At 36.8% G+C, this 16,546-nt stretch overlaps 1 protein-coding gene and 1 pseudogene across 3 annotated transcripts in view; both read left to right on the forward strand.

The window, feature by feature from the left end:
- Window positions 1-271: 271 nt before the first annotated feature.
- On the forward strand, window positions 272-5,415 carry LOC143864595 (phosphoinositide phospholipase C 2-like; annotated as a pseudogene). Its single transcript, XR_013241258.1, has 7 exons — window positions 272-421; window positions 570-749; window positions 859-1,094; window positions 1,266-1,383; window positions 4,013-4,165; window positions 4,258-4,344; window positions 4,817-5,415. The product of XR_013241258.1 is annotated as a phosphoinositide phospholipase C 2-like (transcript).
- A 7,421-nt stretch (window positions 5,416-12,836) lies between these two features.
- LOC143849878 (linoleate 13S-lipoxygenase 2-1, chloroplastic-like) overlaps window positions 12,837-16,546 on the forward strand; it is a 14,330-nt gene continuing 10,620 nt past the window's right edge. Inside the window, exons 1-2 of one of the 2 annotated variants that reach the window (XM_077359169.1) lie at window positions 12,837-13,265; window positions 15,648-15,922. In XM_077359169.1, coding sequence (XP_077215284.1) covers window positions 12,914-13,265; window positions 15,648-15,922 — 627 coding nt within the window. In that variant the 5' untranslated portion in view covers window positions 12,837-12,913. The remainder of the gene's footprint in view (window positions 13,266-15,647; window positions 15,923-16,546) is intronic. The other variant, XM_077359161.1, reaches the window with a different exon arrangement.

Here is a 16,546-nt window from a genome sequence, read left to right on the forward strand (position 1 = left end):
ATTTCGACGTTTACTTATTTATTTCTCGAAGTAGCTTCGTTGAATTCTCTCTACCTGTATTGTGAAAATTCAATTTGTATTTTGTGGGATCTTATTTATTTCTCAAAGTAGCTTTGTTGAATTCTCTCTCTACCTGTATTGTGAAAATTCAATTTGTATTTTGTGAGATTGTTGATTTTCCAAAGCAATTCCCCTTCTTTTGTTCGATTCCTAGTGATTTGCTTGTATTATATATGCATCACCTTTTTTCTGTTTAAAATCATTTCGATTAATGGATTACTCTAGGACTTTGACTGCTCCGGTTGAACTAATCAAATGTTTGAGGTCCATAAAAGAGGATGCCTTCTCTGCATCTCCGTACCCTGTCGTTATAACTCTGGAAGACCACGTTACTCCAGATCTTCAGGCTAAAGTCGCTGAGGTGAGGATTCATTTTTCTCTTTCTCGACTCTTACCACCCAGTTTCTTTTCAGTTCACCATTTTTATGATTGAACGCTTTTTTTTTGTCTACATGGTCCACGAAACATTTGGAGATATACTGTTTTACCCGGAGTCAGATTGCTTACAGGAATTTCCTTCTCCAGAACAATTGAAGCATCGGATAATTATTTCAACCAAACCACCGAAAGAGTTCCTTGAGTAAAAAAGTTTTAAGGAAGATGGACCCAAAGTTGGAAAGGAAGCTGACGAAGAAGCATTGGGAAAGGAGGTCACAGACCTTAAAGTTGGACCTGTATCTGATGTTAAGGTGCACTTAAAAGTTACATTCATTGTGTTATTCTATTGATATAGTACACTTTATCCGACCTATTAACATCCATTTCTTTAAATTCTTCCAATTTGCAACTTGCGAGCAGAATGAGCATGATCAGGGTGAATTCAATCATGATGAGGAAAATCATGAGGATGGGGACCACAAGTTGCATCAGAGGTCAGCACCGGAGTACAAGCGGCTAATTGCTATTCATGCTGGGAAACAGAAAGGTGGGGTGAAAGACTGGCTAAAAGTGGACCCCTCTAAAGTTAAACGTCTCAGCTTGAGTGAAGTAGAACTTGAGAAGATCGCAATCACTTATGGAACTGATCTTGTCAGGTATTTAATATACTTATCCGAAAGGTTCAGTCATGGAGATTTGTTTGTGTGCATATGTGGGTACAAATGTACAATTATAGATTATGATTCCACTTGGCATTTTGGGGTTCATAGTTCAAGCATTTGCTTAAATTTCTGAAGTTCTTGGTGATGATTGCCATTTCTTTTCAGGTTCACCCAAAGGAATTTGCTTAGAGTATACCCAAAGGGTACACGTGTTGACTCCTCGAATTACAACCCACTAATTGGGTGGATGCATGGTGCTCAGATGGTTGCATTTAATATGCAGGTTAGTCTCTCTCCCTGTGTTGCAATTCAAATTTCAACTTCTTTTGGACATATTATGGTAAACCTTTTGCGTAGTCTCCTTGTGTTGCAATTCAAAGTTGAACTTCTTTTGAATATATTATGGTAAACCTTTTGCTTTTACCCCTCTTCAGTTTCATCTGTCACTTCTTGCTGAAATTTTGCTTCACGGCAGCTAAGAGAACTGAAAATACAGTTCAGGTTATATTTCATCTCATTAAGTACTTGTTAGAATATTTTAGCCTCTAGTAGATATTCCATGAGAATGCATTTCTTCTCAAAAAAGATTGGAATGAGTATACAATATGTTAATTCATATTAGCTTCCTTAGTTGCACAAAGTCATAGATGGTGCAACTGTTCTAAAAAAGTCAAGAAATCGGATCAGCTAGAAACTGTCTGAATGAATGAAAAAAATTAAACTTTTTGACAGATAGGACGTTTGCATTGCTTTTACATGCATAGTTTTAAATTTTGTACGATTTCAGATGGGACCGAAACCGAAATTTGCTTGAAATCCGAAATTTTGGATTTCCCAAGTTTTGGCCGAAATGTCAGAAATTCAATTTTTTTTTAAAAAAACTAATATTTTTATGAAAATTCTGCCGAAACTTCCGAAATTTTGTAAATGATTAATTAATTATTATTATTTTTTACCGAATTTCGGCCTAAATTTCGGTTTCAGTCAAGTCCGAAATTGGGACCGAAACCGAAATTTAAATCCATATTTACATGTATGTTTTGAAGGTTATTAATGACCAGTTAGAACGGCGGCCATCAACTTGCAGCTATTTTAATCATCTTTACATTGATTAATATGTATGTATCATGGGCTACTGTAGTGTATTTAGATTGAAAGTACTCATAATGGGAATTGATTGGAGTGAGCAATATGTTGAAATCCATGTACACAGGAGGGGAACATTTAAACCTGCTTCCAACACGTACCACCACCTCAAGGAATTGGAAGGATATTCTAAAGGTGTGGCTGGATCCAAAATAGTAGATGGTTGGGTAAGTTCTTACTACAAGTACTCCAAAGCTTAGAAGTACAAAGCGGGTGTGGGTGCGGGGGCGGAGGTGGGAGCGGGGCTAAGGAAGCGTGGGGGTCTAGAAGAGTCCAAGTTTGGGAGCACCATGAGAGCGTCTATGTAATATTTTCTTTATATATCTTTCAAAATTCAAGTACATAAAAAAATAATAGTTTCTAACCATTTTCATATATATTTTTCAAATTTTAAGTACATAAAAAAGCAGTAATTTCTAACCATCTTTATTTCCGTGTACTCATTCCTCGTGCCTTCTGAAGATGCACAAACCTTTGTGCTTGCTCCAATGAAGTGCTTTGAAGAGTTGGAGGAGTTTGATGCAAGAAAGTAGGTGATGGTGGGACTTATGGAGTAATAGAAGCAGGCTTGGAGCGTCATGGGAGGTTCCTGTCCCTTTGGGGTCGCGCTCCCTGGAAGCTCCTTCCTAAGGAGTGCCGAATCGAGGTTCCGAGGTGGGAGCAGCACCCCGAGGAAAGATTCCTGCTTCTAAGCTCCAAAGTTACGAAGTGTTCTTTCATGTCAACTAGCCTAGCTTGAAGGGTAGCTCTTCTTAATTCCATGAGTGTGCAACTTGAAGGTTTTGACACCATTAGAGACATGTATGCCAATGATGAAGACTTCTGTGAAATTTGGAAGCTTTGTAGACAAGGGAAGCATGATGATTATCTTCTCCTAGATGATTTTCTCTTTTAGGGGATTCGCCTTTGCATTCCAAAATGCACTCTTAGAGAGAATGTTATTAAAGATCTACATTCTGGAGGTTTAGGAGGACATTTTGGAAGAGACAAAACTATTTTTCTAGTGAAAGAGAAATATTTTTGGCCTACCATTTACCGAGATGTGACTCATTATGGGAGGAGGTGCCGAATATGCCAAACATGCAAGGGACCATAGATGGTTTCAACACTTCCCCATGTCATCCTGATTGGCCTGAGTCAACTCTCTTTTACCTTAGCCGCATTCTTGTCTGAGTCCGCATTTTACCCTAGCCAATCAAAACTGCTTGGTCTCTCCTAAGTTACGCCCACATCAACCGTGTACTCGGCCGCATCATGCCGAGTTGAGTAGGATTTGCTTTCGCCGCGTTTTGACCCACATCCGCTTTCTGAAACAATGAATTAGACATCCACGATTCCTTCCTTTCCTTTTTTTTCAAAAAAGTTAAATAAAAATGATGATTAATAAGAAAAAGATTGTGCCACTTCAAGTTATTTAAACAATTGTTAAAATCGAAAAACAATTTTTGATGATACTTGATGCATTTGGAGTTGTTTCCTGGGTTTTTTTTTTCCTGTGATGAGGTCGGTCATCTCATCTTTTCTTTTTCAATACATTACCTTAACCTTTCATAAAGAAAAAGTCTATAGAAAAAGATTCCATTTGCGTAATATTTGATTGCTTAGATCAAACCCGTGTTGTTTGCATTAGTATCACCATCATAGGTTTAAGCAAAAGTATTTACATTAAAGCTTAGTAATTACAGAACCAAATCATTTACTTCATACATGATTTCTCATAATTTTGCTGGCATCATTAAAGAATCAAGTGGGTCTTTCTGTGACAGGGATTTGGAAGATCACTCTGGTTGATGCATGGAATGTTCAGAGCCAATGGAGGGTGTGGTTATGTAAAAAAACCTGATTTTCTGTTGAAGACTGATTCAAATACTGAGGTCTTTGATCCTCAGAAACATTTTCCTGTGAAGAAAACATTGAGGGTGAATTTTTCCCGCAGAACTGACTTTTTTGAGTCCTGAGTATTTTCTTTTGCATATCCAACTCTGATTTGAGCTCCATTATTACTAAACAGGTGAGAGTATATATGGGAGATGGATGGCATTTGGATTTCCGTCGAACACACTTTGATGCATACTCGCCACCAGACTTCTATGCAAGGGTAAAATGATGAATCTCTAATCTTTTGCTCACACATCGTGCCATGGTTGCTCTTAAGGTTATCTACTGCCATGAGCTGCGCTCGGTTAGTCAAGTACTATTTACTTCAGGAGGACAATGTAGACCACCAATCTCTCACTGAAATTGTAGTCGACTTTTAAACAAAACTGGTTAAGACAAATTAATATGTGCCCATTCTTTACTGATTTATTCTGTCCATTTATTTCTGCGTGTATTGATGTTTCTAACAATCTATAAGCCAAAAGAGTCCTTTTTTTCATTGAAAGAGCGAAAGATTGTCAGTCTCTCATGTACTATACTCATAAGAGCGGCATAGGGCCACCATTAATGTATAGTACTTTTGAAAAACAGAAAGTGTGGGAGAAATATCAATGAACCACACCACAAAAGTTGTGAAAACATGGATAGTGCAAAAATGTAAAACCTGTATCCACTAATCAATCTGTCTACAGGTCGGGATAGCAGGAGTACCAGATGATACCATAATGAAGAAAACAAGAACTATCGAGGATAACTGGACACCTGTTTGGGATGAGGAGTTTACGTTCCCATTGACTGTTCCAGAACTCGCTTTGCTTCGGATTGAAGTGCATGAGTATGATATGTCTGAGAAGGATGACTTTGCTGGCCAGACTTGTTTGCCTATAACAGAGTTGAGGTCAGGGATCCGAGCTGTGCCGCTTTGTGATCGCAAGGGAGAAAAGCTCAAGTCTGTAAAGCTACTTATGAGGTTTGAATTTGTTTGAGATTGCTCCATACTTGAATTGATGTTCAGCTTTTCCTGCAATTATTCATTGTGTTTATTATATTGGCCATATATACCTGGCTTTAGAACTCTAAATGTTGTATATTTCTACATGAATCTTTTGAATGCATTCTGTATATTATAGTACTCGTTTCTACTAAAGCTTCAGTGATATAAATGTTTTATATTGCAATCTAAATGTTGTTGTAACGTCTTGTTGCTTTATTTTATGATTAGCACATCATGAAATGGGTCGGACAATCGACAATAAATGGGAAGGGTGTTTGATTGTTGATTTTTCGTCGAGTTTATCTTAAGTGCGGTTGTTTTGTTCATTAACTTTTACAGGCCTTGATCTGAGTAACAAATTTCTCCCATATACAGAAAAATTCTTGAAATAATCTTAGAATCTTTTATGCCAGGTTATTTTATTTTTTTTTATAAATAATTTATGCCTGGTTTCAAACTTTAAAAAAATTCATGAATAATTCAACATTTCTAGCGTCTTTGAATTACACACACATAAAAATGGTGCTCCTCGCCCCATAAAAATGAGGTGTAAAATGGTGGAGCCCATCATATACACGGGTTTAGGTGGAGATGGTACACTCCACTATATCAAAACATGAGGTGTTATATAATTCCATAGAAAATAATATTCAATGAAAAAAAAATCCAAGGTCTAGTAGGTTTATAATTTTTCTTGAAAAGGAAAATATTTATTTTTCAAAATAATTTCCATGAAAAATGATTTACAAAATGCTGAAAATTTTATATTTGATGGAAACAATTTCAAAAAATAAAAAAATAAAAAAAAATAAAAATAAAAATAAATATATATATATATATATATATATATATATATATATATATAAGGAAACTGTTAGTGCGCTTAAGCTCACCAAACTTATGGTGAGCTTAAGCGCCCAGTCACATGGGGCCCACTTTGTTAGGATGATCCAAAGCATTCATTTGAAAGTCCCTTACATAGATGGGGGGTGTACCAAAAATCAGCTCCATAGGATCATCATAACCCCTCCATTTGTGAAGGACAAAAATGGACAGACACAAATCTGCCCATTTTTTGTCCTCCACAAATGGAGGGGTTAGGATGATCCTATGGAGCTGATTTTTGGTACACCTCCTATCTATCATAAGGCCTTGCAAATGAATGGTTTGGATCACCACAGAAAAGTGGGCCCCCATGTGATTGGGGAGCTTAAGTGCACCATAAGTTTGGTGCGCTTAAGCTCACCAACAGTTTCCTCTATATATATATATATATATATATATATATATATATATATATATATATAATTTATTTTTATTTTTTTCAACAAGGAAATCTCTTTCTAAATAGCCAAGCCTCAGTAGTTGTACTAACATGAAAAGGTTAGCAATGTAAGGTATTCACTTTTTGAGTGTAGAATGAGACCTTTGAAGCAAAGAATGATCAATAGTATCAAGGTTTTTATTTAGTGCTAAATACCAAAGTTGGTTCTATTCGTATGACTTATTTTGGCTATTTGAACCCATATTGTACTGTGGATCCGGAGAGAATCTCTCTCTCAACTGTACATATATACGACTTTCATCTCCAGGCAAATGGTTGCAACTCCTCAGTTTAGATTGCAGGCTGGAACTTGTTATCATGGGGGTGACCACCTAATTGATACCAACGAGTACAATCTCCTTGTGCCTCAGGACCCATGATAGCAACAAAGAATGCGCTAAAGAAAAGAACAAATTGTGTCTAAATGCCTCAAAAGAAAATTCAAGACGGGACATCAATCTTCTAAAAATCAATCTTCAACAGTTCAAACCCAGTTGAACCATGGTTCCATTAAAACTAATTTTAAAATAAAAACGACAAGTTTAAGATAACTTTTTCCCACCTCAACCCTCTTTTAAGTATGGAGAAGATGGAAACAGAGTTAAAACGTTTGGTACTTCCCTTTTTTATTTCGAATATTCTACTTAGGGAATGCTTTGTTGACCTGGAAAACTATTCCATGGAATATTAGTGGAGCCAATAGTGAGAGATTGGTGGAGAGAGAAAGAAACTTGAGAGGATGTGGCTGAGGGGGACATGAAAAGCCCCTCAAAAACAGGGGAAAAACTCAAACTTGAAATACGGTGTTTGGGATTTTGAAGGTCATGTGAATTCTTGCTAACTCTCCTTAACGTACAGTGAGAGACTTTGACTTCGAATGTGGGGGACATCTAGTCTCTCTTCAACTTTCGTGAACTTTGATGAGAACTTTGAGTGAATTAAACTTTTAGGAACTTGCCAGTGCCACTAACCGTCCATTTTTGGAGTTCTCCAAAAAAGACGCACACGACTCATAATATGCCCAATTCCTCAAATCCGCTAAAAGTCTTGTAAATCCATTGCAACTAACCCCCCAAACTAGCCGTTTGAAGCAACTTTTGAGGGGGTATTTTCAGGTTTTTCAAAAATAAAAAATACATTTTATAAAGGGGGAACCGGACTAGCGGGCCGCCCAACCAAGCCCGGCACAGCCCGCTGCTTTGTGCCGTGCCGGCACGGTACGCGTCACTGTAGCTATCCGTGCTTGCCGGCCACCTTCATGTGCATCTTGCTAGCACTCTTTATTAATAATGACTAACCAAATAGAAGAGGGAGGATTCGGCTAAAGGTGGTTGAATGATATTATAGACGACTTTATGACTTAGCCCTTGACAACTATTTAAGTAAATAAATATCTAAAAATTGGTGATCCATCAATGCAAGGGCACTCGTTAAGGAGCATTTAAAGCACCTATTTTCATGCACTCCACGCATATATCCTCAACACCCCACGCATATATCCTCAAACACATTTATTACTGGAGCAACGTTTGTAGTCGAGATTTTATTTCCACAATTACAATTTCAACAAAAGAGGCTTGGTTTTGGTTTTTACAAAAATACCTCCACCATGACAAAATAATAAGAATACCCTTATCTCATAAAAGATAACGAAAATATCCCTACTTAAATCTCATGAAAAATGACAAAAATACTTATATCTCATAGAAAGTGTTAAATACACCTATCTCTTCGGAAAAAAAAAACTCATATATCATGAAAAATAAAAAGACCCTATCTCATAGAAAATGATCAAAGTACCACTCACTCATGAAAAATGACCAATACACTTATATCTCATAGAAAATAATAAAAAAGACCTATCTAATGCAAGACAATTTACATGGTGGACGACTCTGCACTTACGTGCAACCCGAAAAAATACTGGTGGCCGCATTTTTTTGGTGATTCAACCATTCATTTTCTTGGGCCCGGATTTTATTCTCTAATAAAATATTCTCCATAGAATGATCATAACCCTTTGATTTGAGAAGGTTTAAAATGGACACCGCAATATAAAAAAAACTACATAGATTGAGGTTAGGATTGAAAAATATTTTCTGGGCACACCCCCAACAAATGAAAAAAATACGTGTGCCGACATTGTTTGGGTGGGTGATCCAACCATTCATTTGTTGGGCCCTAATGTAGATAATGTGGGCCCGTAAAATCTTCTCCATAGCATGATCTTAACCCTTTGATTTGAGGAAGTTTAAAATGGACACCACAATAAAAAAAAATGCATAGATTGGAAGGATAGGATCATCGATCCTATGAACAAAATACACTATCTCATAAAAATGACAAAATACACTATCTCATGAAAATGACAAAAATAAACTTATCTGATATAAAATAATAAAATATTTCAATCTCATGGAAAATGGGTTAAGGTACTTTGGCTATTATCTTTTATGACATAGGGGTATTCTTGTTGTTTTCTCGTAATAGAAATGAAATTGTGGGAAACGGTTCTCTAATAATAAATGTGTTTTGAGGATAAAAGTGTGGGTACATGAAAATAGGTGCTTTAAATGCTCCTTAACGAGTGCCCCTTTCTTTAGTTGCATTCAATTAATTTAAACTGAGGTGCTCAATTCATTCAGCATTTTAATTTCTCCACCTCGATCTCTCTCGCTCTCTCAATTTCGGGGAGAATGGGGGTGTAGCATTGGGGTTTGTTCTGTCTTATGGTTGTTCTAACTTCTATCCACTGATATATTAGAAAAATCTTTTGATACATTTTGCAAATATAATTTTTGGAAGTACCATGTCTATCTAGCGTCCATCGCAGATGGTCTGTTGCATGTCAGACCAGCCACACAGGCTCACTTTACAACAGCTTTTGTCTTCATTCATGAGGTGGCTCATCTGACATGCAACAGACCATCTGCGATGGATGCTAGCGTCCGCATGTTAGACCAGCCACACGAGCTCACTTTACAATCCCACAAGCATACAAGGCTACAAAGTAATAACAGAAATAAACCTGGCATTCCATAACTAGAATATCAAAGTCTCAAGTAATGTGGACTCCACATAGTCAAATCAAATATCAATTCTTCCCTGAACCACAATAAATAAGCATAGACGTAGTCTTACACATTTGTTTACCAATACTCACTGTCTGAAACAAAAGCAAATAAGCAAAATAAAATCTCCAAGCTCCTACGCTTATGAAACTAAGCTTTTTCTTCCTCGTTCACCTCATGAGCATCAAACTCTGAAAATGTTAATATAACCACAGTCAGTTGAAAAGCTCAGTACATAATAACGCACTACAAAAGTTCGGTCAAAACATGCTATATAAAGAGAATCAATGGTAAACAAAGATGGCAAAAATTTCACTTGATGTGACTAATACAAATACAATAACTGGGAGACAAAGCTTACAAAGTCATATTTCAAAGTGTTACATCAAAGAGGGTCTCATTAAGAGAAGTCACAAAGTCTTAAGAGATCACTGAAAGCAATCAGAAAAGTACAAAACCACCCAAAGGTTATCGACTTAGCCCCAAAAGCATGTTATTTTACCCGAGTGCCTGCCGTTCAAAACTAGTTTTTAAGTTCATATACATGTCGACAGGGTCAGTGAATAGTACCAACTGACGGGACCCAAAAGCAAACATATAACTCCCAATGGTGCAGGCCCTTATAGTTCACATATAAACCTAAGCCTCCACAAAAGGCGTCCGCTTATACAAAATGTCCAAAGATACATACAAAGTTCCAAAGATTGTAGTTCACATTGGTGCCATAAGATTTTCCAGAATAGTTGGGTATACAATGATCAAAAGGTTCGTATATCAAAAGGGTCACATATTCAATGCAAAAGTCATAGGTTATCAATGAGTACAAAATCAATAGATTGTGTTTAATGAAGGATAAGCATGCAAACCCAAATCAAAGGCTAAGGTTATCATAGGTTTCACATATTTAAAGAGAATAGAGAGTTACAAATCAAAAAAGCATATCATTCAATGGCGAATCATATCACTAAAGAAGTACGAAATTACGTACCTTTATAATGAAAACTTTTCCTTTTCTTAATCACCTTAGCTACCTACAATCAAGAGTATAAATATTCTCCATGAGTTTCATCATTAATTTCGCTCATATCAGGCATATATATCCTTCCACTGACACAAGACACTCTTTGGTGCTTAATCGGAAAAGAATCAATAAACTGTCATATGGTTCTTTTTAGTATTTTGAAATTATCATCTTTATAAAGTTTTTAAAACCTTTTAAAACTATTTTTAATAGAAAGAACGTGTTTCCAGCATGTCCGTAGAGTACAAGAGCGTCGAAAACGGACAAGAACGAAGAAGTTATGAATTTCCGAATTTTAAACTACAGGAGGAAAAACTGCTATGCCGGATGTCCTGAAACTTTGCCGGACGCCCGAAAATTTTTTGTTTGCCCAACTACATACAGTCGGACGACCGCCATTTTTGCCAGTCGACCGCCCCTGCTCGGACCCAGTTTTCCTCGAAACGCGATTTTCACCCTTTTTTATACTAAAACGGCCATAACTCATTCGTTTGAACTCCAAATCACGCGTGGTACAATCCGTTAGACTCATATCGACGAGAGGAATCCATAAAACCCAATTTCACTCTCTGAAATCCTTAAATCTAATTACTACATTTAACCTAAGCTTTTAGGGCATAACCCAAACCTATATTCTTAGAGTTCCAAAACTCAACTCTTAGTTTCTTAGGGATCCATAGATTCATTTCTAAATTCTTATACAATTCATTACACCAAACCTAATAATCTAAATCATAATAATAAGTCTCATTAGATCCTAGTTTTAGGATTCTTAACATGCCAAATCTTATATAGAACACAGATCTTACCTTGATTCGCATTTTCTCCTTTCAAATCGTGCTCTTCCTCTCTTTCTCTACGTAAATATTTTCTTAGGGTTGCAAAACGGTTTAGGGTTTCTTAATAGCTATACAATTCTCCTTAAAAGGTTATTTATAGGCTTTTTTAAAGAGCCCTAATTCTAATTTTACTCATCACCTAATTCTAATTTTACTCTTGATGATAAAAATACCCTTGGTTCACATGGGGGACGAATTTTAAAAGGGAAGGCAAATTCGGATATTTACACCATGCTTGTCGAAAGTAACTTTCGTAGGTGCTTTCCTAAAAGTCAAGTCCTGTGTTGACCTGAAATCCCATTCATTTAATAAGTGGTTACAAAAATTAATGGCTATACTCTTCTTGAAAACCCTTAGAGAATGTCATTGGCTCAAATAGCTACAGTTATCAAGTTATGGTGGATGTGGCAAGAATGGAGTGGACTCCAAATCAACGATCCGGATATCACTCTTCACATGTGTACGCATGGTTCTGAGTCACTTGCCACATGTTTATGCTACTATACGTTTGTGTGGCATACAATTGGGATTGGGGCCAAGCTACCCTTTTTTGTGCTGGACTTCTAAGTTTGGCACCTAATTTTTGTTAATTGAACTAATCTTTTTCGTATAATAGAAGTTGATACCAGTATGTAAAACCATAAACATTAAAATATCCCAATTATTTCAAAGTTCTCGCATTTTTTCGACATAGATATGATATTTTTAGAATTAAACCATATTTTTGTAAATTAAAACATGATTTTGACTAATAATTAATCAATTTCTCATTTTTTGGAAATTGAGAAAAAAAAAAAAACACATTCCCTGTTAACATTTTTCCTGAATTCTTTTGATCAATTTTCAAATTGTGTCCAAACTTTTCCTTGCTGATTTATCCGGAATCCGAAGTTTGTAGTTATGCTAGTGACTTTTTGGAAAAACTACTCAAAAACTAGTATCTTTTTCACTATTTCGTGATTGGTCATGGTTAGTTGGCAGAGAGGGCTGGATTCCCATACTTATGTTTAGGCGTGTCATTCAAAATAAAATGTTTAGGCGCTTCCACCCATGTTGATTTGTCTTATTTCATATATTTTTACTTTGAGGAATGCTAAACACGAGAGTCACCCTTGGATAAATAAGATGAAAGGGCGCCCCCATTGGTCCCCATTGACTTTCAACCAATGGAGGCGCCCTTTCATCTTATGTTTATTCAAGATGATAGTCAGTGTGATATAGTTCCCAAATAATAGGTGTGGACGCTTAAAATATAGGCATTACTATTCAACGTTTCAGAAGTATCACATGCCTTAACGTACAGATTTTCTTAAAAACAAGGAGAGAGAGAGAGAGAGAGAGAGAGAGAGAGAGAGAGAGAGAGAGAGAGCGAGCAATCCAAGGTGTGGTTACCAATATCCAATTGTATTCCACCACAATTATACCACATGAAAGTCATGTACATATTTTTTTTGGACAGAGAGGAGAGAGAGAATTCTTCTATATAAGGTACAATTGGTTTACCCATTCCTCATATTTCCTAACCCTAACTACACCCAAAATGTTGAAGTCTCAGCTCCACCCATCTCCCCTTGCTCCCTCCCACATCCTCCTGTATAGCTCCGTCACTTCCCATTACTGGACGCCTGCATCTATTTCCCAACTCTCCCCACTCATTTTCCGTAACCGGAGACCAAAATCCGGTAGCATTCGCTGTGAAGCCGTGAGCAATGCTCCCCTAGATGGGACCACCACAGCACGGACGACTGTCAGTGTTAACGCCGTTGTCACCATTAAGAAAACCATCGGCGGCTCCCTTACAGACGTAGGGTGGGATCGTGGCCTCGATGATATAAGCGATTTGCTTGGTAAATCTCTTCTTCTCGAGCTTGTCAGCAGCGAGCTTGATCCAAGTAAGTGATTATCAGAACAAAATTTTGGCTCCTTTCCCCTCTTTCCTCAGTATAGTTTTTTTCAGAGATTTTTCATACTATTATTATCATTGAATTTTTGTCAAAATAATTAAAATCTCCTGGGAAAGCCGATCCGCCCGTTCGATTCGTTGATCTCCTAACATGGAGGAATTAAAATCTTACATATATTAGAGCTTGAATAGCCCATCCTGGACGAACACCATATCTGTTAGATCAACGCTTAGGAGAATCCCTTTCCATTCAAGGGCTAGGATAATCCAAATGAGATGGGACCAACCCCAGCAGTTCGGGCTCATGGTTGCCTATTGGGTCAATGGAAAGGATCACGTACAAGTGGAAAATGTTGGGTCCAGGGCCTGATCATTAGGAAAAAGAACTACCAGTGACCGTTGGATAAGAATTTTTGAACTGGTTGGGAAATAAATATGTAGGAAAAATCTAAGCAAGAAATGAAAGGTTATGGATAGGTTCTCTACCAAAATAAGGGAGAGTAAGGCCATGTTTGGATTGCTGGATTTCTTTGGAAAAGTTCGTAAAAGAAAAACTTTTCCAGAGTTTCTTGCTTTTTTATGAAAATTAAAGAAGTAACTTTAACCGCATCAGTTCAAGTTTTATTTTGAAGAGACCTTCAATTTATAATGATAACCCTCTAAATAAGTCATAACCATATCAGTTCCCTCTAAATTGTGGAAATGAAATAATTTATCCAGGAAGAAATTTTTCACAAGAAATATTTTTCTTGCAATTCAAAAAGATCCTACTCGAAAAATCACTGAATTACAAGGTGGTCTTGCTGATTTCTATGCAACGTTGCATAGAAATCAGCCAAAAACTTATTTAATTTTTCGCTTAGAAACTTTGTTTGGATGGATCTTAGTTCACGGCAAAGCTACAGGAAAAGTTACTTTACTACTTGTCATAAAAATATAGGCTACTGATATTGACACTAGCATGTTTTAATCACTGTTCAAACTCAGCTTGTCTATTCTTTTTTAATTGCCTTATTAAAGCTTTTTAGTGAATTTAATAACCTTTTGACAGCTGTTTAAATAATAAAAGACAAGATGAGAATGTGTGAATATCAGAAGCCAAAATATATTGTACCATGATGGGAAGTGATACTTACGCCCCTTTTCATTTCCAGGGACACCTGGCGCCAGTGTATCAATGACTAAAAGGGGGCTCATGTACTTGACGTAAAAAAAAATCCAATGGCCTTGATTGCCACGTACACTGGCGTTGGGTGTCCCTGGTGATCAAAAGGGCGTAAATATCACTTCCCTTTTTTGAGGGGCAAAATTATTGGGAGCGGCGCACACATGGCTGCGTCGTGCCTCATTAGTCCGACTATTCTAACCTATGATTGTTTTTTTTTTTTTTTTTAAATTTCTGCTGACTTTCTCATGAAAAATCTTCTTAATCTTTGGTAAAACATCTTTCTCATTCAAAAAATAGGGTAAAAGAACAGATGAAGTGTGTGAGGTAGATTATGACAACGTTGTCGTTACCTGTAATACAGATAGATCTTGAATATTGGTGTACAAATGAAGACAAATAATGGTTTCGTAAATGGATGAGATGCAGCACATTTTAATGGGAGCGAATGATGCGCTTTTGGTGTCTTCCCAACCACAAACTCCATTCATTCTGGACCATTTGGAGTAGCAAATGTGGGTACCGAGGCTGAATCTTGTACAACCATAACAGTGACGGTTGGATAGCAATTTGTACCTAGACTAGCCACCACCCACATAGTTCAAATGAAAACTCAACTCGAAAAGTGAGTCAAATACGAGTCAACTCAGACGAGTGACCATGGGAGGGAATAAAAAAGTAGAAGAGGGGGACATATATACCTAGAATGCCCAAAGAGCCGGTCCTTTTGGCCTCAACTCTATAACCAAAGATTGAAGTTCCTGTCAATAATATTTAATGGACCATGGGGATTCCTTCTTGTCAACAACCTTATCAATCGAGGTTTAATTGTCTGCTTCCAGCCAAATGTTAGATAGGCCAAATACTTTACAGTACCTCAGCTCATCCAACATACTTCTAGTCTCTGCCTACAAGTTAGTGCCATTATCATAAAAGTGAGAAAAAGCAAATAAAATCTCACATTTATGGTTTCTTATAAATCCTCCACCACAAAACCAGGATTGCCTTTGGAAGCACCATCTCTGTTCAATTTGAACTCATTCTTCTTAGGCCAAATTATTATTATGGTATTTATGCTTCTAATCATTAAATTGTGCACCCTCTTGCACTATACATAACTATTTGAAAAACATAACTGTTGAACTCCTAATCTGCAATTTGATTTCATGGTCTAGACAAAATTTGTTTTATTTATTTATTTTGAAGGAACTGGATTGGAGAAGAATACAATTAAGGCAGAGGCACATAGGTCAAAGTTGAGTCATTCGAATGATGAGGTGAAATATGAGGCTGATTTCGAGGTTGAGAAGAATTTTGGTGAAATTGGAGGTATTTTTGTAACAAATGAGCACCACAAGGAGATGTACTTTAAAGACATTGTTCTCTCCGGATTTCCCAACGGACCTCTTCATTTTACATGCAATTCATGGGTTCATTCCAAGACCGCTAGTCCAGAGAAGAGGGTCTTCTTTGGTAGCAAGGTCTGCTCTTTCTCTCTCTCTCTCTCTCTCTCTCTCTCTCTCTCTCTCTCTCTCATCACTTAGCATATTTGCAGGAAGAAGCTCTATTTTATTCTAGTTGCAACTTATTGAAGTATAAATGATAAAAGTTTAACATGGTATCATGGTATCAGAGCAATTGCCTCACGGCAGGTCTTGGGCTCCAAACCCAACAACTTATAGAGTTGTAAAAAATCCATGAGTACGATGAACCCAAAAAAAAGGGGCCACGCTTGAGGGGGAGTGTTGAAGTATATATAAATGATTAAAGAACACTAACTCTGACAGGTTAAGCTTTAAGAGTAATTGGTTGTTTAACACAGCTGTTCAATAGCACCTACTAAGAAATAAACACCTAAAACTAATTAAAGAAAAAGATTAATAAGAAATTGGTTTTTAATAGCAACCACCACCAAACTTGTAAAGCAATTATTAAAATTGACTAATATCACTACCATGTTTTGAAAATGGGATGAACTCACCCTGTTTTTTAAAAAACAACTGGCTAGTGAGAGTTTTTGGGAATTGTATTAGCATTTGATTACTGGTTAAGTAAAAAAGACAAGGTGAGTTTGGTTATATCAAAACATGGTAGTGGGAATATCA

Source organism: Tasmannia lanceolata, unplaced genomic scaffold (assembly GCF_043159265.1).
Source record: "Tasmannia lanceolata isolate RefF3 unplaced genomic scaffold, GAP_Taslan_0.1 ptg000003l, whole genome shotgun sequence".
In the NCBI taxonomy this organism is placed as follows: Eukaryota; Viridiplantae; Streptophyta; class Magnoliopsida; order Canellales; family Winteraceae; genus Tasmannia; species Tasmannia lanceolata.